Source organism: Neomonachus schauinslandi, chromosome 9, assembly GCF_002201575.2.
Source record: "Neomonachus schauinslandi chromosome 9, ASM220157v2, whole genome shotgun sequence".
Classification (NCBI taxonomy): domain Eukaryota; kingdom Metazoa; phylum Chordata; class Mammalia; order Carnivora; family Phocidae; genus Neomonachus; species Neomonachus schauinslandi.
Window position 1 is genome coordinate 15,080,551 of NC_058411.1, and position 18,684 is coordinate 15,099,234.

At 38.9% G+C, this 18,684-nt stretch overlaps 1 protein-coding gene across 1 annotated transcript; it reads right to left on the reverse strand.

The window, feature by feature from the left end:
- Nucleotides 1-6,315: 6,315 nt before the first annotated feature.
- Nucleotides 6,316-15,753, reverse strand: GPR65 (G protein-coupled receptor 65). The gene is made up of 2 exons (XM_021679621.1): nucleotides 15,683-15,753; nucleotides 6,316-7,866 (listed from the first exon to the last, which is right to left on the reverse strand). The coding sequence occupies exon 2, from the start codon at nucleotides 7,414-7,416 to the stop codon at nucleotides 6,391-6,393; it is 1,026 nt and encodes a 341-aa protein (XP_021535296.1). The 5' UTR covers nucleotides 7,417-7,866; nucleotides 15,683-15,753; the 3' UTR covers nucleotides 6,316-6,390.
- Between the last annotated feature and the right edge of the window lie 2,931 nt (nucleotides 15,754-18,684).

Here is an 18,684-nt window from a genome sequence, read left to right on the forward strand (position 1 = left end):
ACCATTCTTGGTTCCCTCCATTAATTGATTTATTATTTATTCACTCAACAAACAATCCTGATCACCAGTGAGAACACCCTTTACAGTAGTCCTTTTAGGGGTCAGAACAAGATCTGTAGAGCAAGAAGGAGAGTGTCTGCCTCTCTCAGACCCTGCTTTGCTTTGGCAATCTTTTAATCCAGGGAAGATGGGGCAAATGCTACAATGCAGTGGGTCCGCCTTTCCTGTAGTCCCTTTGAACACAGAGGTCACACTTTCCATTCTCTGGTGAACTGCTGGGGACACACTGAAGGCATTGTCCTGAAGATTCACAACAGCATTCCTTAGCCTCAGCAAGTGTCAATTCCATGAAAGGGTGAATGGCATGAGAGAGGATAGTGTTTAGTTATCAATATTTTTAAATCAATATTTTATCAATATTTTTTAAAACACTAATAGAACCTAATAAATCTGGCATTCACGTGCAGCCTTCCAAAGGCTCATGGTACCCTTCTCTGGGGGCATATCTGCAGAGGCACTTTTTAGTCCATTATTTTAAGCCTTTTGATGTGATATAATTAACTGTGAAATGAAATCAGGGTTTCCAAGTTAATCCATTTGTAAGTAAGTGTCAATAGTCTTGGAGCCAAGACCAGAGATTTTACAATAATTTCGAAAAGATTTCTTTTAGAAGGATGTTTATGAGTTCAATTATACGTCCAACAAAGATCAATGAAATGCCAAGAGCTCATGTTAATATTTTTCATAGCACTGGCAAGTCAAATCATTGTAGAGCAAGATTTCTTGATTGTATTTGATTCTAAATTAATTGAGCACACATTTCCTAGATAACAAAATTTATATTTTTATTCTCAAGCTTACACCGAACAATATGGAGACTTCCCTAGCTCGTTTCTTTATTGGCTTTCTTTTTGAACACATAATTGCAACGTCACTTGAGGAATCATAACCTCTTCCTAAATGTGTAAAAATCCACTGGTGTTTCAGAAAGGACTTAAGAAAATTATAGGCAGAAGAAACAGATCACATGTCATTATATGTTTAATGATATGCAAACGCTGGTAAATTATGACCTCATTACTCTTCTTTCTTTACTGTTCTTTGAACAGATTCAAACAATTCAAAATAACAAATACATTTTTAGTGCTGAGATATAACAATAATAAATTTGAAATTGAAAATCATACATATATTGAATTACATCTTGAATTTCATAGATAATAATTTTATCATAGTAGACAAAATTGCAAACTTCTTTTTTTTTTTTAAGATTTCATTTATTTATTTGACAGAGAGATCGAGAGAGAGCACAAGTAGGCAGAGAGACAGGCGGAGGGAGAGGGAGAAGCAGGCTCTCTGCTGAGCAGGGAGCCCGATGCGGGGCTCGATCCCAGGACCCTGGGATCATGACCTGAACAGAAGGCAGACGCTTAACCGACTGAACCACCCAACTACCCAAAATTGCAAACCTCTGATAGCTCAAATATTTTGTTTCTACTTATGTGAAAGGCAGTGGGTATTTTCTTACATGGGTTAGATAAGCAAACAAGGACGAGTTATCCAAGTTGTATCCACATCCTGCAGAAATTACACAGTTATGTTCTCTTCCATGTGGACTGACCAATTTGAGTTGCTGGAAAAAATGATACTAAAATGATACATGGAGTTTAAACCAAGTGAAATTACCTGATGATTACTGAGCTTTCCAGAAAGCAGAGAAACAAATGATGCAAACTGAATTTCACTTTCATTTCTAATTTATAGGGGATATTTCTTGTTTCTTGGATAGAAATCACATTACAGTACTTCGCTCTTTGGGAGTGGCGGTTAGCTGGGAAACTACAAGGTTCTAAATAGAACATGATCGACATCTAGTGGCCACAGGCAAGGCCTCGGTGTGATTTTTCTTGGCCAGGAACAGATGATGTAGCAAAGAAAGGATCTTTGGAGAAGGAAGATGAATTCTTGAATGGCTTTCTTCTCCCTCACCCAAGGTTGACCTAATTTTGCCATTGCGTATTCCTGCAAACAAGGGGCATTCAGCTAATGCAACTAAATAACATGAACTTAGTCACCTTGTGCTCCATCTTTAAGCTGTATGAAATGCCAAAGAATAAAAGAAATGAATGGTCAACTTTTTTTTTTTTTTAAGTTGAATCCAATCAGGTGTTTATATTATGAACAAAGAACAGCACAGGACATTCCTCATTTCTTTTAAATTAACCTCCTGTTATTCTCCCCCATAAGTGTCTGCCCAGAAATGTAAATAAAACAACCCAGTCAGAATTGGATTTTTCCAGAATATTATTTTCCAGAATAGTCCTTGGTAGCCACTTCTAGCTGAAGGAAAGAGAAGGGAGGTAGGGATAGGCAGGGAGGATCTCCACAATGTCCCCCCGACTGCTGATCTAGTAAACAACAAAATGAAAACACCCACAAGGTGCATTATTTCAGAAATTAAGAAGGTAATATGTGTTCTCCTAGTTGGTATTAGGCATCTTACGCAATAGTACAAACATGTGCTAAAAGATCCCAGGAATTTTTGTTGGTTTGTTTTTGTGATATGGGGCAGGTTGTTTGTGTCAATGAACATGTGTTATTTGTGTGTGGGTGTGTCTGTTGGAGGAACAGCCTACCGATGCATGGCAGGGTCACCCGATGGATTTAGACAAAGAAGTCTATTATCACAAAGGCCTTGTTGGGTCAGGGTGTTACAGGAGCTGTCGTGTTCCCAAAGCAACCTGTGGATGGGTTTAGCCAGGAAAGAACAGAGACCCCATGCATAAATGACAGAATGATGACAGTGGTGGCTAGACTAAAGGAAGCCCAGGGCGAGATAAAAGTGTCGCAAAAGGAGATACTTACATGCCATGCAGATTCTATTTTAGAATTGGTACTGCATAATTCAAAATAAGTAAGTCAAGTTCACAAGGTCAACAGAGGCAATTGGTAAATAATTGTTTACCTGATCCTAACATTAAAGAATGGAAACATAATGTCTTGGGGAGAATTTATGGCTTAAATTGCAAAGAGAAAATGGAATAAATGAGGTTGAGGAAGCTGATTTGCTCGGGTTGCCCTACGGAGATGAGGCTGTATCATTTGATCTAAACGAGGTGGTTATTTTTGATGTGTTTTCACTTCTTCACTCACAAACCTTCTTCAGATGAGGTAGGAAAAATGGAGGTTTTAAAAACCTGTGCTCAGTTTCCTCACTGGCCTATCTAAGATGTCTGAGTTCATTAGATTAAAAAATAGGTGCGACTGGATGGCGCAGTCAGTTTAGTGTCTGAATCTTGATTTTGGCTCAGGTCATGATCTCAGGGCCATGAGATCGAGCCCCATGTCGGGCTCCCCGTTCAGCGGGGAGTCTGCTTGAGATTCTCTCTCTCTCTGCCCCTCCCCCACTCCCTGCACATATGCTCCTTCCTCTCTCTCTAAAATAAATAAATAAATAAATCTGAATAAGGAAATTAAAAGTCAGAAATTTAAACAAATTAAAAATGGGTGTCCACCCCTCTATTCATGGTGAGGTCCACAGTGTGTATCTCCTCAGCCTTGTGAACTCCCCGGAACAGGCACTATTGAGAATGTGCCCCAGAACCAGAAAAAACGGAGGCCCTTAAGTTACCTTAAGGGATATGTTTAGCCCCCTGGAAAAGTAACCCCAGCAGTGGTGTGCTGGGGCCAGCTCCTGTCAGCTCACGTTGCCACATTCCTACCCCAGTGTCCTGGGGACTTCTCTATCTCTTGGGTAGCTTTCCACTAATCCTGATAGAGATCAGAATAACTAATAATGAACATCTAGAAATCTCATTACGTTCTACAAAATGGTTTTCACACCTACTTGTTAAAAGCAAGTGTTACTCTTGCCCCTGCAGTGTATGGAAACTGAGCCTTAGGGAGAACACAAAAATTCTTTAAGGTCAAACAGTGGGTGGTCGGTGGTGTTCCAGTCTGGGTCTTCGGCCAACAAGTCCCAGGTGATAATAGCTATAGGGTCTTTCTCCTTCCAGACATACTTAGAGGTTAGTGGAGGACTGTAATTAGGAACTGGAGAAGCTTTTCAAAACTGAAGGATTAACTTTCCAATGGCGGGACTGTAGAAAATTTTAGATCATATCTAGAGTGCTTTGCCCTAAAATCAGGACAGCATCCTGCCACCATGGGTTCTCTGAGACCGGCCCTGCTCAGACAGGATGGATAGGCTGCTCGAAGGTTTTGGCCGCCTGTTCATTTTTAACCTTATCCTACAACATTCTAAATCAGTGATCCTGTTGTTAATCATTAGGTAGGACATTCTTATTAAGGGTGCCATGAATTTGTATTTGCTCCATCTCTTTATATAACCAACTGAGGAAAAGTCTTAACCAGCTCTCTGTAACAGATGAGCTTAGTTACTATCCATATGATTTATTATATTTCCAGAGGCATTCATTAATAAAACAACTCTCCTTTCCCCCCTTATCCTGATCTAAGTCCAATGACTCTCCTGAACAATTCTTCATGCATATAAACCTTTTGCATCCCTAAAGAAAGAAAGGGTAGAGATGTTAAAAACAAATAAACAAAAAAATAAGCATAAAGGAGGAAAAGCAACTCTGGAGGGAAGTCAGGATTTTGGGATTCAATCCTGGCCCTGCTTCCAACTAACTGTATGATCTTGGATAAGACATTTAATCAGCACCTGAGTTTTCAGATGTGGGCAAATTGTTTTTGGATCTCTTAGTTACAAGCATTCAACTTACAGCCTGTCAATAATTTATCAATAATGAATCAAGGAGCCTAAACTATTTTAATTACTCTTCATTTTAATGGTGTATCTTTAGCTTTTAAGCATATGTAAATGTATCTCAGTGTAACCAGATAGAATCTATTAATTCTCCAGAAACTTTATGATCAGAAAAATACAAAGAACAGAGAATACACAAGTGACCTCAAAGCAAGGTGGTTTTCTCTTGTGTACCTAAACCATCACAGAAAACCTTAATAGAAAATGTAGTCAGTTTGTGTACTCACTGTTTTTATTATTGAAAAGATATAGTCTTTCTTATTCCCAGGATGTTTGTTTTCTAATGTGAGGGCACGACATGGTACCAAGACATTTGCTATCAGATCATTTTGCAGGGAGGGGAAGTAGAAGGAACAGATAGGAAACAGGAAAGAGAAAGAAGGAGAGAATGTAGTGTATGATAAAAAAAAATCCTTAAAAATCTGGAAAAATACTCTGGTTCATAAAAATGTTTACTTAATGAATGCCTGCTTAAAACTAGGCAGAGTAATTTCCACAATGAAAAAATATAAACATGAAAGAATATATTATATCAAGAGTCTCTAAATATTCTAAGTCCAAAAAGAAGTCCCCGACTGTAAGATTTAATGGAATAAGTTGTCTATAATATGTCTTTTTTTTATTTTTATTTTTTTAAAGATTTTATTTATTTATTTGAGAGAGAGAGAATGAGAGAGAGCACATGAGAGGGGGGAGGGTCAGAGGGAGAAGCAGACTCCCTGCCGAGCAGGGAGCCCGATGCGGGACTCGATCCAGGGACTCCGGGATCATGACCTGAGCCGAAGGCAGTCGCTTAACCAACTGAGTCACCCAGGCGCCCTATAATATGTCTTTTTGTCTAAACATTAAACTTCTGGTAATTTCGGCTATGTTGTGCTCAACTATAAATTTTTTTTTAAAAAATTATGATTTTAAAGAAACTAAAGAAGGTCTCTGAGCAGCTGAAAGAGCATTCATGTGGCTCAGAGCTTTATATCACGGAAGAGGCCTTCAGACTCCTATTTACTTTTTCTTTATAAAAAGTCTTACCAGGTTTCCAAACTGATGTAAGCTTCATAAGACTTCATGAGACCATTTCTTTTGTAACCCCAGTACTTAACACAAAGCCTAGTACATAGGGGGGGGGCTCAATAAATATTTGTTACCTAATGAGAAGATTAGAAGCAGTATGTAGTAGTTAGGGTTGTTGGAGACAGATACATACAGTTTAGAAAAGTGATAGTTGGTGGTCTGAAATCCATGAAAGAGTGACAAAAATCCTGAAAACCAGACACAAAGCTCACTGAATCAAGGACACAGAGTTCCATACATCTACTAACCTCTAAAAGGTTATAGCATGGATAAAAAAACAAAACAAAACAAAACAAACCAATTGCCATCGATAATAATGATCTAGAGTCATTAGGATAATATCAAATTTTGTTTAATACTCAATTTAATAAAAGTCAGGGAACCATACGGTACACTTCTAAAAGATTTTCATTGAAGAGGATTAAAATATTCAATTGGAACACTTCGTCCCCTCCTATGCTTGATTTCCTCTTCTAAATGTAATCTTGATGATATGATACTGTGTACCTTAAAAAAATTCTTTGCTTCTATTCCAAGATTTCTAATTCCACAGTGTCTCTGGTAGACACTGAAAGTATGTTTTTTCTTTGTCCTTTTGAGTTATTAAGCTTCCCAGTACAGAATTTTAATATATTCCACATATCAGATCTTCCTGTTTCAGTGACAAAACAGTACAGAATTGGATCTGCAACACAATTTAAACTTGTTAATGCAACCGTGATTCTATACATTTTATAAGTCTGCTTCCCAGACTTGTGGTCTTTAAAAATAAGTTCACTGAAGTTCACATCATGCTCTAAGATGCTGCGAATCAGCAGCATCACATGAAAGGGAGTAAAGCACAAGACAAAAGTCAATGTGATGCTAACAAGGAGTTTTATGATTCTCTTCTTTTCACTGTTTTCCGTGGCTTGATTATGCTGCACGGCTTGGTAGACCTTCTGGTTGGAAATCATGATAATGACCAATGGTATTGCATAGCCTGTACATGTCCTAAAGAAGTTGAAACGGATTTGCCACTTCTCCAGGGGGTACTTGTCATAGCATAAAGTAAAATTAGACTTCTTGGCATCACAATATTCTATAGTTGTTTCATCTTCCCACAGAATAATACCATTGAACATGGTTTCCAATACCCAGATGGATAGGCTGACCATGAAGGCAAATCTTCTTGTCCTTAAAAAAGAAAACCTCAAAGGGTGGACCACAGCTAAGTACCGATCGACGGCGATGCAGGTGAGGAAGGCTGTGCTGCTGTAAAAGTTCATGTACATGAAGAATGCGCTCCCCTTGCACAAGGCAGGAGAGAAGCTCCAGTTGTCATTATTCCAAGTGTAATCAATCCATAGAGGGAGAGTTAATGTGTAGAGCAGATCTGAGAGTGATAAACTGAAGAGGTAAATTCCTAGCTCATTCTCCTTCTTTGCTTGCAGAAAAGACACACATAGAGATCCGATGTTGGCTGGGACACTGACTATGACCACAAAGATGTAAGTAATCGGAAATAAATAGTGATCCAGGTCGTGCTGTTCTTCAATACACGTGCTGTTCATTTTCTCGTATGAAGGTGGGAACTACATTTATTCTTAGGAGGTAAATAGCAAGGTCAGTTTTGTCTCCTTCCAGTTTGTTTTTAACATCTTTTTTATTAAAATGTGTCCATTTTTCTTTGTTTTCAAAAGCTTTGATACATTCATCGGTGCTTTTAAAGGGTGGATGTAGACCAATTTTCACAAAGATATCAATGGTTGGAAGTCAGAATCCAGCCTCCTGACAGTTAGTCACGATGGCCAGTGGATTTTAACGAGCAGAAGTCCACGTTCTTATTATCACAGAATGCTGATGAAGAACCCTCAGGGACCAACCGGGTCATCCCTCAGCATCCACAGAGTGTTGTCCCCATTTTGTTTTTCTTCACAAAACTCAGGAGATTGGTGCACACATGAATATAGAAGGCTTTGTTTTCACAGAGATTAACATCTCTTTTTACCATGCCTTTGTTTCTGTAATGAAAGATGAACTAGAATAGTTTAGATGTTCAGCAGATGCATCATGCTTTTGAAATAATCTTCTTTTCCTTCATTTCTTGAAGATATCAAAAATGTATTAAATTACAACAAAGGTGTTTAAAAAGGGAAATTATTTAATTGACTTCAGTGAATGAAATCAAGCTGAGAAATTTTAGTCTATTTCAAATAAGAATTACCCACAAGGTGAAAGATTAGAGGGAATTCTATTTCTCACTGGACATGATCACAAAACTAAAGTTACAACGTTATTTTCAGAGCTAATAAAAATGGCAAATGTAATGATTTGTTTGTAATCAGTAAATGCTTTTGAGTTGTATGATAAACTGTATAGTTACATGATTTCAAATGTTTAATTTCGTATGCAATCTAGGTATGAGGCACTTTCACTATCCGCTTATTAGCCAAGAAAATATTGTCACAAGAAATTTAATAAAGTGAAATATTTTAGAATATAGCAGCTTGCTAAAACTTCATAAATAATTAGACGACACTACCTCTTTTGTTTTCCTTTTGCTTCCTTCATGGGCACTTTATCTTTCCTGTACTTTTGTGAAAGAGAGGGCAGAATATTCTTAATTCTGGGCAAGATCTTGTCATTATCAGTGTCTACCTTTGTACCTGATTGTTTATTAGCTTAGTTTTTTAAAGGTCTGATGTTATAGATTCACATAGGAGCAGAGACCCCATCCTTCTCTTCATAGTAGAGTAGAGAAATACTTCTGTCTCTATTCCTTTGCTAGTGAGGCCTATTAGTGCTTTGGATGATTTATGTGATGCGGAGCTTCACAGGACCCTCTGTAGAGTAACTATGCAGAGAACTTGTTGTGTGCTTGATGACACCCAAACCACCCATTTCCAAGTATGAGTGAGCCCTGAGCACCACCAAGGCCTTCCCACCACAAGTCCACAACGGTTCTGCTAGAAGAAAACACCATATTCAGAGTATCTATTTATATGTCACTCTTAAAACAAAGTGGAGAACTAAAATTCCCCAAGTCTTCTTGTTTTACCACACCTAGAAATATGAACAAAATGTGAAAAAACAACCTTTTAAATCAATAGGTGAAACTTCCAGAGAGGAAAAAAAAAAAAAAACTGTGATGGAAAAAAGGAAGTGGGAGCTGAGATCAGGAAGGTAGGTGAGCAAAAAACTCTGGACGTCTGGAGGCATATGTGGATTGGAAGAAGTAACTAGAGCCTCTAATGCAGAGAAGCTGGAGACGGAGTTCAGACACACGCAGGAAGTGGTTCTCTCTATCCCACATGTGTGGGGATCCTGGAGCCTCTGCTCTCACACAAAAGGTGAACTAGAAAAATAAACATAAGAAACAACAAACTGGACAGCTCCTTACAGACAGCAGGGAAAGTTGGCAAGTTTCCGTGAGGAGCCATGATGAAAAATCCCTGAGTATTCATGGCCTCTGGCTGGACCTCACTTGGGAATGGGGCCTGAGTCTACACTCTTAGTTTAGTCCTGCGATCTGCACACCAGCCATGAACTCGTGCTGAATCTATGTGCTCAACTTCGTCAGTCATCAAGGGAATGCAAACTAAAACCACAACGAGATACAACTACACACCCACCCGAATAAATAAAATGAAAAAGACAGAAATTACCAAGTTGTGGTGAGGATGTAGAGCGCCTGGGACTTTTATATACTGTTGGTTGGAAAATTGTTTTGACACTTACGTGTACCCTGTGGTTCAGCAATTCCATTTCTAGGTATATGGTCAACAGAAGTACGTACAAGTGTTACGAAAGACATGGGTTAGAATTAGGATATTCATAGTAGCGTTATTTATACTATCCCCCAAGTGGAATGAGCACTTGTAGTAGAATAGGGAAGTAAATAGATAAATAAATAGATAAGTAAATATTAACACAATTGAAATCTATACATCCATGAAAATGCACAAATTATTGCGGCATACAATAGCACAGTTGAAGCTCAGAAACATAATGCAGAGTGATAGAAAAAGGCTGGCACAAAAGAATATATACTATCTGATTAAAAAGTAGGTAAAGTTAATCTACACTGTTAGAAATCAGAGCAGTGGTCCATTTATTAAAGGCTTTCTATGTGCTAGGCACCATTTAAAATGGCATGCATGTTTTTTATAATTTATGTGTTACTACAATTCTGTGCTATTTATTATAACCTTATATTACAAATAAAGAATTGAGCCACATATTAAGTCATTAGCCCGGAAATACCTATTTAATCATTGGTAGAACTTGGCCACAATCCTAGGTTGGAATGTTAAGTAAAGCCTCTTGACTCTTAACCATTTTGCTTTCTGCTTTTTGCATAAAAATGCCTTAGAAAGCTGAGGTATTTTTGCAGCAATGCAGACCAGCTTTGTTGAGAAAGAAGAGAATTATTTTCTATTTTCTACTGAAATAGTGGCACCGATAGATTAGTACAAGTCTTCTAGCCATAATAACAGATCTAATTAAAGAAAATAATTTGTGAATAATCACTTCGGTAAATTGGATAGAAAGTGACCACATGTTTTCTAGAAAACATCACTTTCATATTGTCTGTTAGACTACACAGGCTTCAAATAAACTTGTAAAAATCATCATCTCATATCATGTCTTCGCACTTAGTAACAATGTGTTGTTATGTGCCCATAGATTTCTTTTCTGTAATGAAGAATGTATCGGATTAACTTAGGCTCTAATTTTTCCTGCACTTGATTTGAGAAATAGATGGCTAAAAGGAGCATATATCCTGCTACCACACTCAAAACAATTTCCCAGTTCTTAAGATTCATGAGGCTGAGCTTCGAAGAGTCTATTGTTGAGTTCAGGAATCCTCTGTGAACTATTTCAAGGTTGAAATTAATTATCTTTCACCACTCATAATGTGGTAAGGAAGAAAATGTAGATAAAACCGATTGTGAGATTGATCTATATATAGCATGATATGTCTGCAATGTTGCAAAAATCATGTGTTGTTGAAGCCTTGGCTATCTATCTTGCATCTATCTTGTCAGTCCAGATGCAAGAACAAACCCTACCTAGAGGGGAGCCTGGGTGGCTCAGGGTCCTGGGATGGAGCTCTGCATCAGGTTCCCTGCTCAGTGGGGAGTTTGCTTCTCCCTCTCCCTCTACACCTCCCCTGCTTGTGCTCTCTCTCTCTTTCTCTCGCTCCTCACTCTCTCTCTCAAATAAATAAATAAAATCTTAAAGAAAAAGAATGAACCCTAGAGGTTATACCACCCGCAGGTATGGCTGGGCCCGCCAGGGAGCCTGTAGGAATGCGACCCCATTAGCTTACAAGTAGTTAATCAGCACTACCTTAAATATATAATTACTAAATGTACCAAATGAAATCTCTAACAGAAGGGATAAAGATATTTTTCAGAATCTAAGTCTCCTGAGATGGAAAAGACCTTCACGGGGCTGGATGAAGCAGGATCAGAGCACCTGTTAACATGACCTCATGGGCCTCCACTCAGTAGTGTCCACCTTTGGGGCACCTGGGTGGCTCAGTGGTTTAAGCATCTGCCTTTAGCTCAGGTCATGATCTCAGGGTTCTGGGATTGAGCCCCATGTCAGGCTCCTTGCTCAGCAGGGAGTCTGCTTCTCTCTCTCTCTACCTCTCCCCCTGCCCACCGCTTACTCTCTCTTTCTCTCAAATAAATAAATAAAATCTTAAAAACAAAACAAAAAAAACAGTGTCCACCTTCTCAGGAGACCCCTGCTAGCATGATCTCATGGGCTTCCACTCAATGATACCCACTTCCTCAAAGACCCTTGCCCCAAATTTTGCCCTTCAGAGCCCTCACTTGCCAGCCATTGGGGAGCTCAGGACTCTAGACTATTTAGCTCCCCATTCTTCTGGGTGGTGTCACACTAATAAATAGCCTACCTTTCTTCACTGCAAAACTCAGTGACAGTTTTAATTGGCTTGCTGCCTATTAGGTGGACAAACCCTTGTTTAATTTGGTTATAAAGTATCATATTAAACATTTAAATATCAGAAAAAAAAGAAGTCAGGTAGTGGTTACTTTGGGGGAGGGGCCGGGTAATGACTGGAAAAGGGCATGAGGGGGACTTCTGAGAATTTGTCATATTCTGGTTTTGCTCTGAGTGTTCATTCCATGAATGTGTTCAGTTTGTAGACATTCATCAAGCTGTATACTTAGGATATGTGCATTTTTCTGCATGTATGTTATATTGCAATTAAAAAGTTAGAAAGTAGAATCAAAGGCTCTGTGGGATGAGCTATAAAGAATCTTGACAGCCAACCATCATCTAAATTACCTGCAGATGGAGCATATAGACCTTCTTAAGAACTGATAAGATTTTACTTCTTTTCTCACATATAAAAAGAAATCATAGAAACCAAAGCAAACAATAAATAATATAAACAATATGAAAATGAATTGGCCAAAAATGAAAGTTTGCCATATGAAAAAACAAACATCCTAGGCACCTGGAAGAAGTAAATACAAATCATCCCTTGAGGAAAATTCTCTCAACCTAGGCTTCAAAGAATTCTCTCAGAAGGAATGGATGGTTGCCAGAAGGGAGGGGGCACGAGGGTGAGAAAGCTGGGTGAAGAGGAGTGGAAGATACAGGCTTCCAGTTAAGGAATGAATAAGTCACAGGGATAAAAGGTACAGCATAGGGAATAGAGTTAGAGTTACTGTAAGAGCCTTGTGTGGTGGTGACAGAGGGTAGCTACACTTGCGGTGAGCATAGAATAAGGTATAGAGTTATCGAATCACTATGTTGTCCACCTGAAACTAATGTAACGTTGTGTGTCAACTATATTTCAATAGAAAATATTAAATAAAAAAAGAATCCTCACAGAGTTCTAACAAATATGAGTTCGTTAAAACACACACACACACACACAAATTAACCACTATAAGATTCATCAAAAAATGAGGAAGATGAGTAGCAGATCCACAAGAGCTTTAGAATAAAATTAATAGATATACAGCACAAAACAAGTATGTTTAATAAGAAATAAAGGAGGGGCGCCTGGGTGGCTCAGTTGATCAAGCGTCTGCCTTGGGCTCAGGTCATCATCCCAGGGTCCTGGGATCAAGCCCTGCTCAGCGGGGAGCCTGCTTCTCCCTCTGCCTCTGATCCTCCCCACCCCTCTCGTACTCTCTCTCTCCCTCAAATAAATACATAAAACCTTTTTTTTTTTTTTTAAGATTGTATTTATTTGCGAGAGAGAGAATGAGAGACAGAGAGCATGAGAGGGAGGAGGGTCAGAGGGAGAAGCAGACTCCCTGCTGAGCAGGGAGCCCGATGTAGGACTCGATCCCGGGACTCCAGGATCATGACCTGAGCCGAAGGCAGTCACTTAACCAACTGAGCCACCCAGGCGCCCCATAAAATCTTTTTTAAAAATAAGAAATAAAGGAAGGAATTTAAACTCATGAGTAAGGAACAAGATGTAAGGAACAAAGATGAATTGGCATATTTTTAATAAGATTGAAATAAGCTTTCCAGAAATAAAAAAAATGTAATAATTTAAATTTAAAAAATCAACACAGGGACTAACTCACTGATGAGCGTTAGCTGAAGAGAAAACTAACATACTGCAAGATAGATCTAAGGAAATCATATGAAATTATCAGAGTGTTAAAGAGACGGGAAAAAAACCAAAGAGCCATGGAGGATAAAGTGAAAAGGTCCGCATATGTTTAATTAGAGTTCCATAAGGGACAGAAGAGAGAAAATAGGGAATAATGACTGACAGCTGTCCAGGACTGATGAAGGACATGGAATCCTCAGATTTATGAAACCCAGCAAATCCCAAATAGGATTAAAAACAAAGATGGAAATCTACATTCCTTAGACACACTGCAATGAATCTGCTGATCCAAGACTAAGAAAAAAAAAAACGGCCAGAGAGAAAAAATAGAGTACCTACAAAGAATGAACTGTAGAGTGACAAAGGACTTCACAGAAGTAGTAACAGAGACCAGGAGACAGTGGGTTGATATTTCCAAATGGCCATGAAAACTTATGTCATCCTATAATTATATACCCAACAGAACTAAATGTCAAAACCAAAGCAAAATTAAGGACAGTTTAAGATAAACTACCACTGAGAAAATTGACCCCAAAATCCTCATTAAAAGGACTTCTAAAGGATACAAGTGAAGACAGAAAATGACACTAGAAAAAAGTCTGAGATGCACAAAGGGTTGAATAAGCTACGGAGGACGGAACCCTCTCCGATGGCTGCACAGGGTCCCACCTATCACTAGGCTCACATGTCTTGGAAGAACACCTCAACCATGAAAATATCCTTCCTTGGGACCAGGACTGAGAGGTCAGGGCAGGGGTGGGGAGGGGCCGGCAGTGGGTGCCCCTTCCTCCTCTATTCATCTTAATAAGTATGCATCTTTTCTTTTAAGGAAGAAAAGAAGATGGATAAAAGGGAAACATAAATTTAGGAGGATTTATAAAGTTGGAATGAATTTCTTTCTCTGTAAAAACATTTCCCGCCTTGACTATAACCATCACAAGATCAAATAGTTTGATGAAGCAGATACAGAGTGTCCTCTCTTGGATAACAGAAGCAGTGGTAATGAGGTTGTCGTTATGCGTGTGGCTCTGGAGACTTTTTGAAAGGCTCTCACAACCCTTGGGGGATTTGTGACATGGTGCTTCTTCTCTAAGTTTCAGTCTTCACAGGTAAAATTAACACCCACGTTAGAGAGTTATCGTGACAATAAAGTGAGAACACACATAACGTTCATGGCACATGGGAGGCCTTCACTATGTATTGGACGATGGTACTGTTTTAATGACACACTGCTAGTCTGCAGGTGTCCTTGTGCTATTCCCTACATGTCCTGAGAGGAGATCATCTTCGGCCATCTACCCAGAACATAGCAGAGACGCCAGGGGCACTCAGAGTGTAATTTGTACAGCAACATTTTACATATGATACCAAGCTCAGCAGATAACAGCTGTCGAATTAATTTGTGTGAACCTGAGATTTTTTTTGCTTCTGAGATTTTAATGGAATACATAGTTCTTATTATTCATACCTCTTTTCAGATATCATTTTTACTACTTTAATAAAATTTTGACAAAATTGTTTTTAGAACCAGCGTTGAGAAATTTGGATAAGTTTCTAATTTTGACTCGAATTTTTACCAAATGCCAAAAGAAGATAATCCCCAGTGTATTAAAATATATCTATTATTAAGCAGGTCCTTAAATAGTACAAATCATTGATGACAATGTTTTCCTACAGGATATAGGAAACACTTCCTTCCCTTCATTGATCGGTTTAATAGCTGCTTATTAAGACTACTATGTGCCAGATACTGATAGCCACTTGTTAAGTAAGAATTATGACTTAATACTTATTAATACTGGATATCCTATTTCCAAATTTCACATTATTTCTGATGACATAAAAAGTATCACGAGACCATCGTACCAACCAGGAAATGGCACAGGATGACTCTACAGCTGGGAGCTGGTAGATTTCTTCACAAACACTTAATTCAGTTTGCCAATATGAGGTTTCCTGAAAAGGGAATGGAGCATAAATATTCCTCTTTTGCATATTGGTAGTTTTACCTAACTCTTTCTAAATATCATTTTTGACATCCTTTTACCACTGCTCAGAGAAGGGGAAACCCTGTGTCAATCTCATTTCTCTCTCTCTTATAAAGTTCTGCTTCGTTGCATTCATATAGCCTAAACTCGATAAAAGGTTGTGAACATTACTGACAATCATGCCAAAGTATGTCATCTACATAAAAATCTTATTTTATTGTTTAATCATACACTTACCCATGTTTCTTGGGGGTGACGATCTTGTCCGCCGAGGAGCTGGATAAATCTGCTTGCACCGAGATGAGAAACCAACCCTAGTGAGGGGACAGGAAATTGCACTCATATTTCAACACAAAACAATGAGGAAGCAACCTCTTAATGAGGATTTACGTTATCCAAGTTTGAACAAAAGAAGTCTCCTAAATATTTTAAAAGACGTTTTTGTTTATTCATTACTGTAGTATAATTTTTAGGATTCACTTTCCTCTTTGCATCTTAATCACAATGTATACTGGTATTATATGTTTATTTAATAGAATATGTACTAGAATTTCATGTAATCACTCGCTCACTCATTCATTTATTCTGTCTATACATACATCTATTATACTCTTAGGGCATTGTTCAGGGAGTGATGCCGGATCTGGCTACGGTGCACAAGGACCTCATCACCCGCTGAGAGAAAGACATGTTCAGTCACAACCATAATACAAGAGCGAAAACGGGTAAGTACTCAAAGAGACGTCCAAAAAAAGAAAGAAAGAAAGGAGAAAAAAAGAAAGGATGAATCACTGGATGTATGACGTGGGAGCGGATGGTCTACATGGATTCAGCCAGATGAGCTTCCTGGGAGAAAAGCAGCTGGGGAAGAATGGATGTTTGGTGTAAAATGAGCATGTTTCCTTGCTTAATGGCGGCAACTTTGTGAAGCCTGCCTGCTTGCCTGCCTGCCTGCCTTCCTTTCTTCCTTCCTTCCTCCCTCCTTTCTTTTTCTTTCTTTTCTTTCTTTCTTGCTTTTCTTTCTTTCTTTCTTTCTTTCTTTCTTTCTTTCTTTCTTTCTTTCTTTCTCTCTCTCTCTCTCTCTCTCTCTCTCTCTGGACCAACAGGACTAGCTACATAGTATTTCTTTGTAGACCATTTTCTCCTTTCATTACCCTCTCAGAATAGAGAGCAGAGATTGCTAAAAACCATGCTACAACCAGATGACCTAACTGGCTCAGGCAAATCAATTCTTTGAAATTGAAAATTTATTTGAGAAAGACAGAATTGTTTTAATGAAAACTCATTTAGTACTTTAACATGCTGACAGTTGCTGCCAAATCTACAAATGGTTTAATAAGGGGTGAAATTAACTCCCAGAACGTTTGAGATATAAAAATGTCAGAGACGTCACATTTGAGCCTGGCCCTCGTAAACTTTTATTACAAAGGAAGGGGAAACATTATAAGGACAGAATTAATGTGGGGTGGTTAAATTTGACTTAAATTTAAAAACAGTCATCAGGACAATCTGAGTCTGTTTTTGTGAAAGGACATCAGAGGATGTTGCTGGTAATGGTTTCTTGTTTTTGTTTTTTTTTTTTTTAATTTCCACACAGAAGCAGAAAAGATGGTCTTGTGATAGAACCAAGACTTTTAATCTTGGAGTTATTCAGGACATAACAGGAATGTAACAGATTTTCTCTACTTCCATTGTGGGTTTCTCAAGGAGAATAACAAAAGTAAGAACTCATATTTATAAAGTACATGAGAGTTTGCAAAGTAATTTAGCATACAGTAACTTAAAAATTTAGAATACTTCATATTTTTAAAGAAATAATGAAAAATTTAAGTATAATGTGGAAAATTAATAATAAAGCCCTTCAGACTTTACAAAACTGAAAGTAATGATTTCATTTTCCCTGTGACTCTAATCTAAAATTCTCATTTTTCCTTGGTTTTATACATCCACTTATCTGTGGCTTCTGGGCATTGCTATTTCATGACTCTCACAATCTCTTATTTTGCCTAAATAGACTAGATTTCTGCTTTTAGGGGAAAGGTATATTCATACCCACATCAAAATATTTGTGTATTTTGCTCTTCAGGACAAAAAAAAGGTTATAGTTACAAGACATAAGAAACACAATCAAACTTTCACTTCGAATTAAATAGGAGAAAACCTGTGCAGTCACTTTTATACTAAAACTTGGCCAGTTCTACACAATAAGACATTTAACAACTGATAGTAAATTTTTTAAAAAAGATTTTATTTATTTATTTGAGAAAGAGAGAGAACGAGTGTGTGGGGGGAGGGGCAGAGGGAGAGGGAGAAGCAGATCTCCGCTGAGCAGGGACCGCCTGAGATCCCAGGACCACGAGATCATGACCTAAGCCTAAGGCAGACGCCTAACCGACTGAGCCACCCAGGTGCTCCAGTAAGTTTGCTTCTCATGTAGTCCAGAATATATGGCAATACTGTATTTTCAACCACAGGACTACCTACCAAACAGTTGGAAATTTCAGGGCATTGAGTCTCTGTGACATTTTTAACAGCTCCACGGTGAGAGCCACTTAGCAGTTATTCAGAAGACTGCCTGAAGGGGCTGGTGCTGCTAATGGGCCGGCTGTTTGCTCTTCTGAGGCCAGCAGAAGCCAGTGGCAGGGCATTTGGTCCACCCATGGAGGAAAGGGGAAGAGAATGTGGTTCTGCCTGGTTCCAACTTCTCCATGAGGCAGGCAGTGCAAGAGCCTAATCTGCCGATGAATTATTCTCTGCGAGGCCACAGGGCCTGTTCGGTGCAATTTCACAAGCCAAAGCAGCCAGCAGACATGGCAGGGGATGTTCTGAAACACTGACCTATTTCCCTTTCCCACCCCCACCCAATGCAAGTAGCTATTTTGCATGTCTTGCACCCCTCTGGCGGAAAAGTGGACGGGGTAGATGGGACGGAGAAGGCAATCCTACGGTTTGAGATTCAAAAAATTTCTGTGGCGTAGGAGAGTGGAAATTACTGAAGCACAGTGTATGCTAGGGAGAGTACCTGTAGAGACAAAGCAAAGCTTCCCTCCCCCAAGAGCAGAAAAAGGGTTTTCCTGCCTGGTGGGGGTGGGACTCAGGTTTGCGAGAGAGGAAGTTACGAGAGCTCAGATGTAGCATCTGAGATAGGGACTTGGCATCCTGACTGCTTGCACCCCCCTGCCCAGCAAGCCCTGCGATGAGGTGGGGAGGCAGTTACTCCAGATGAGGTGTCTGATCTG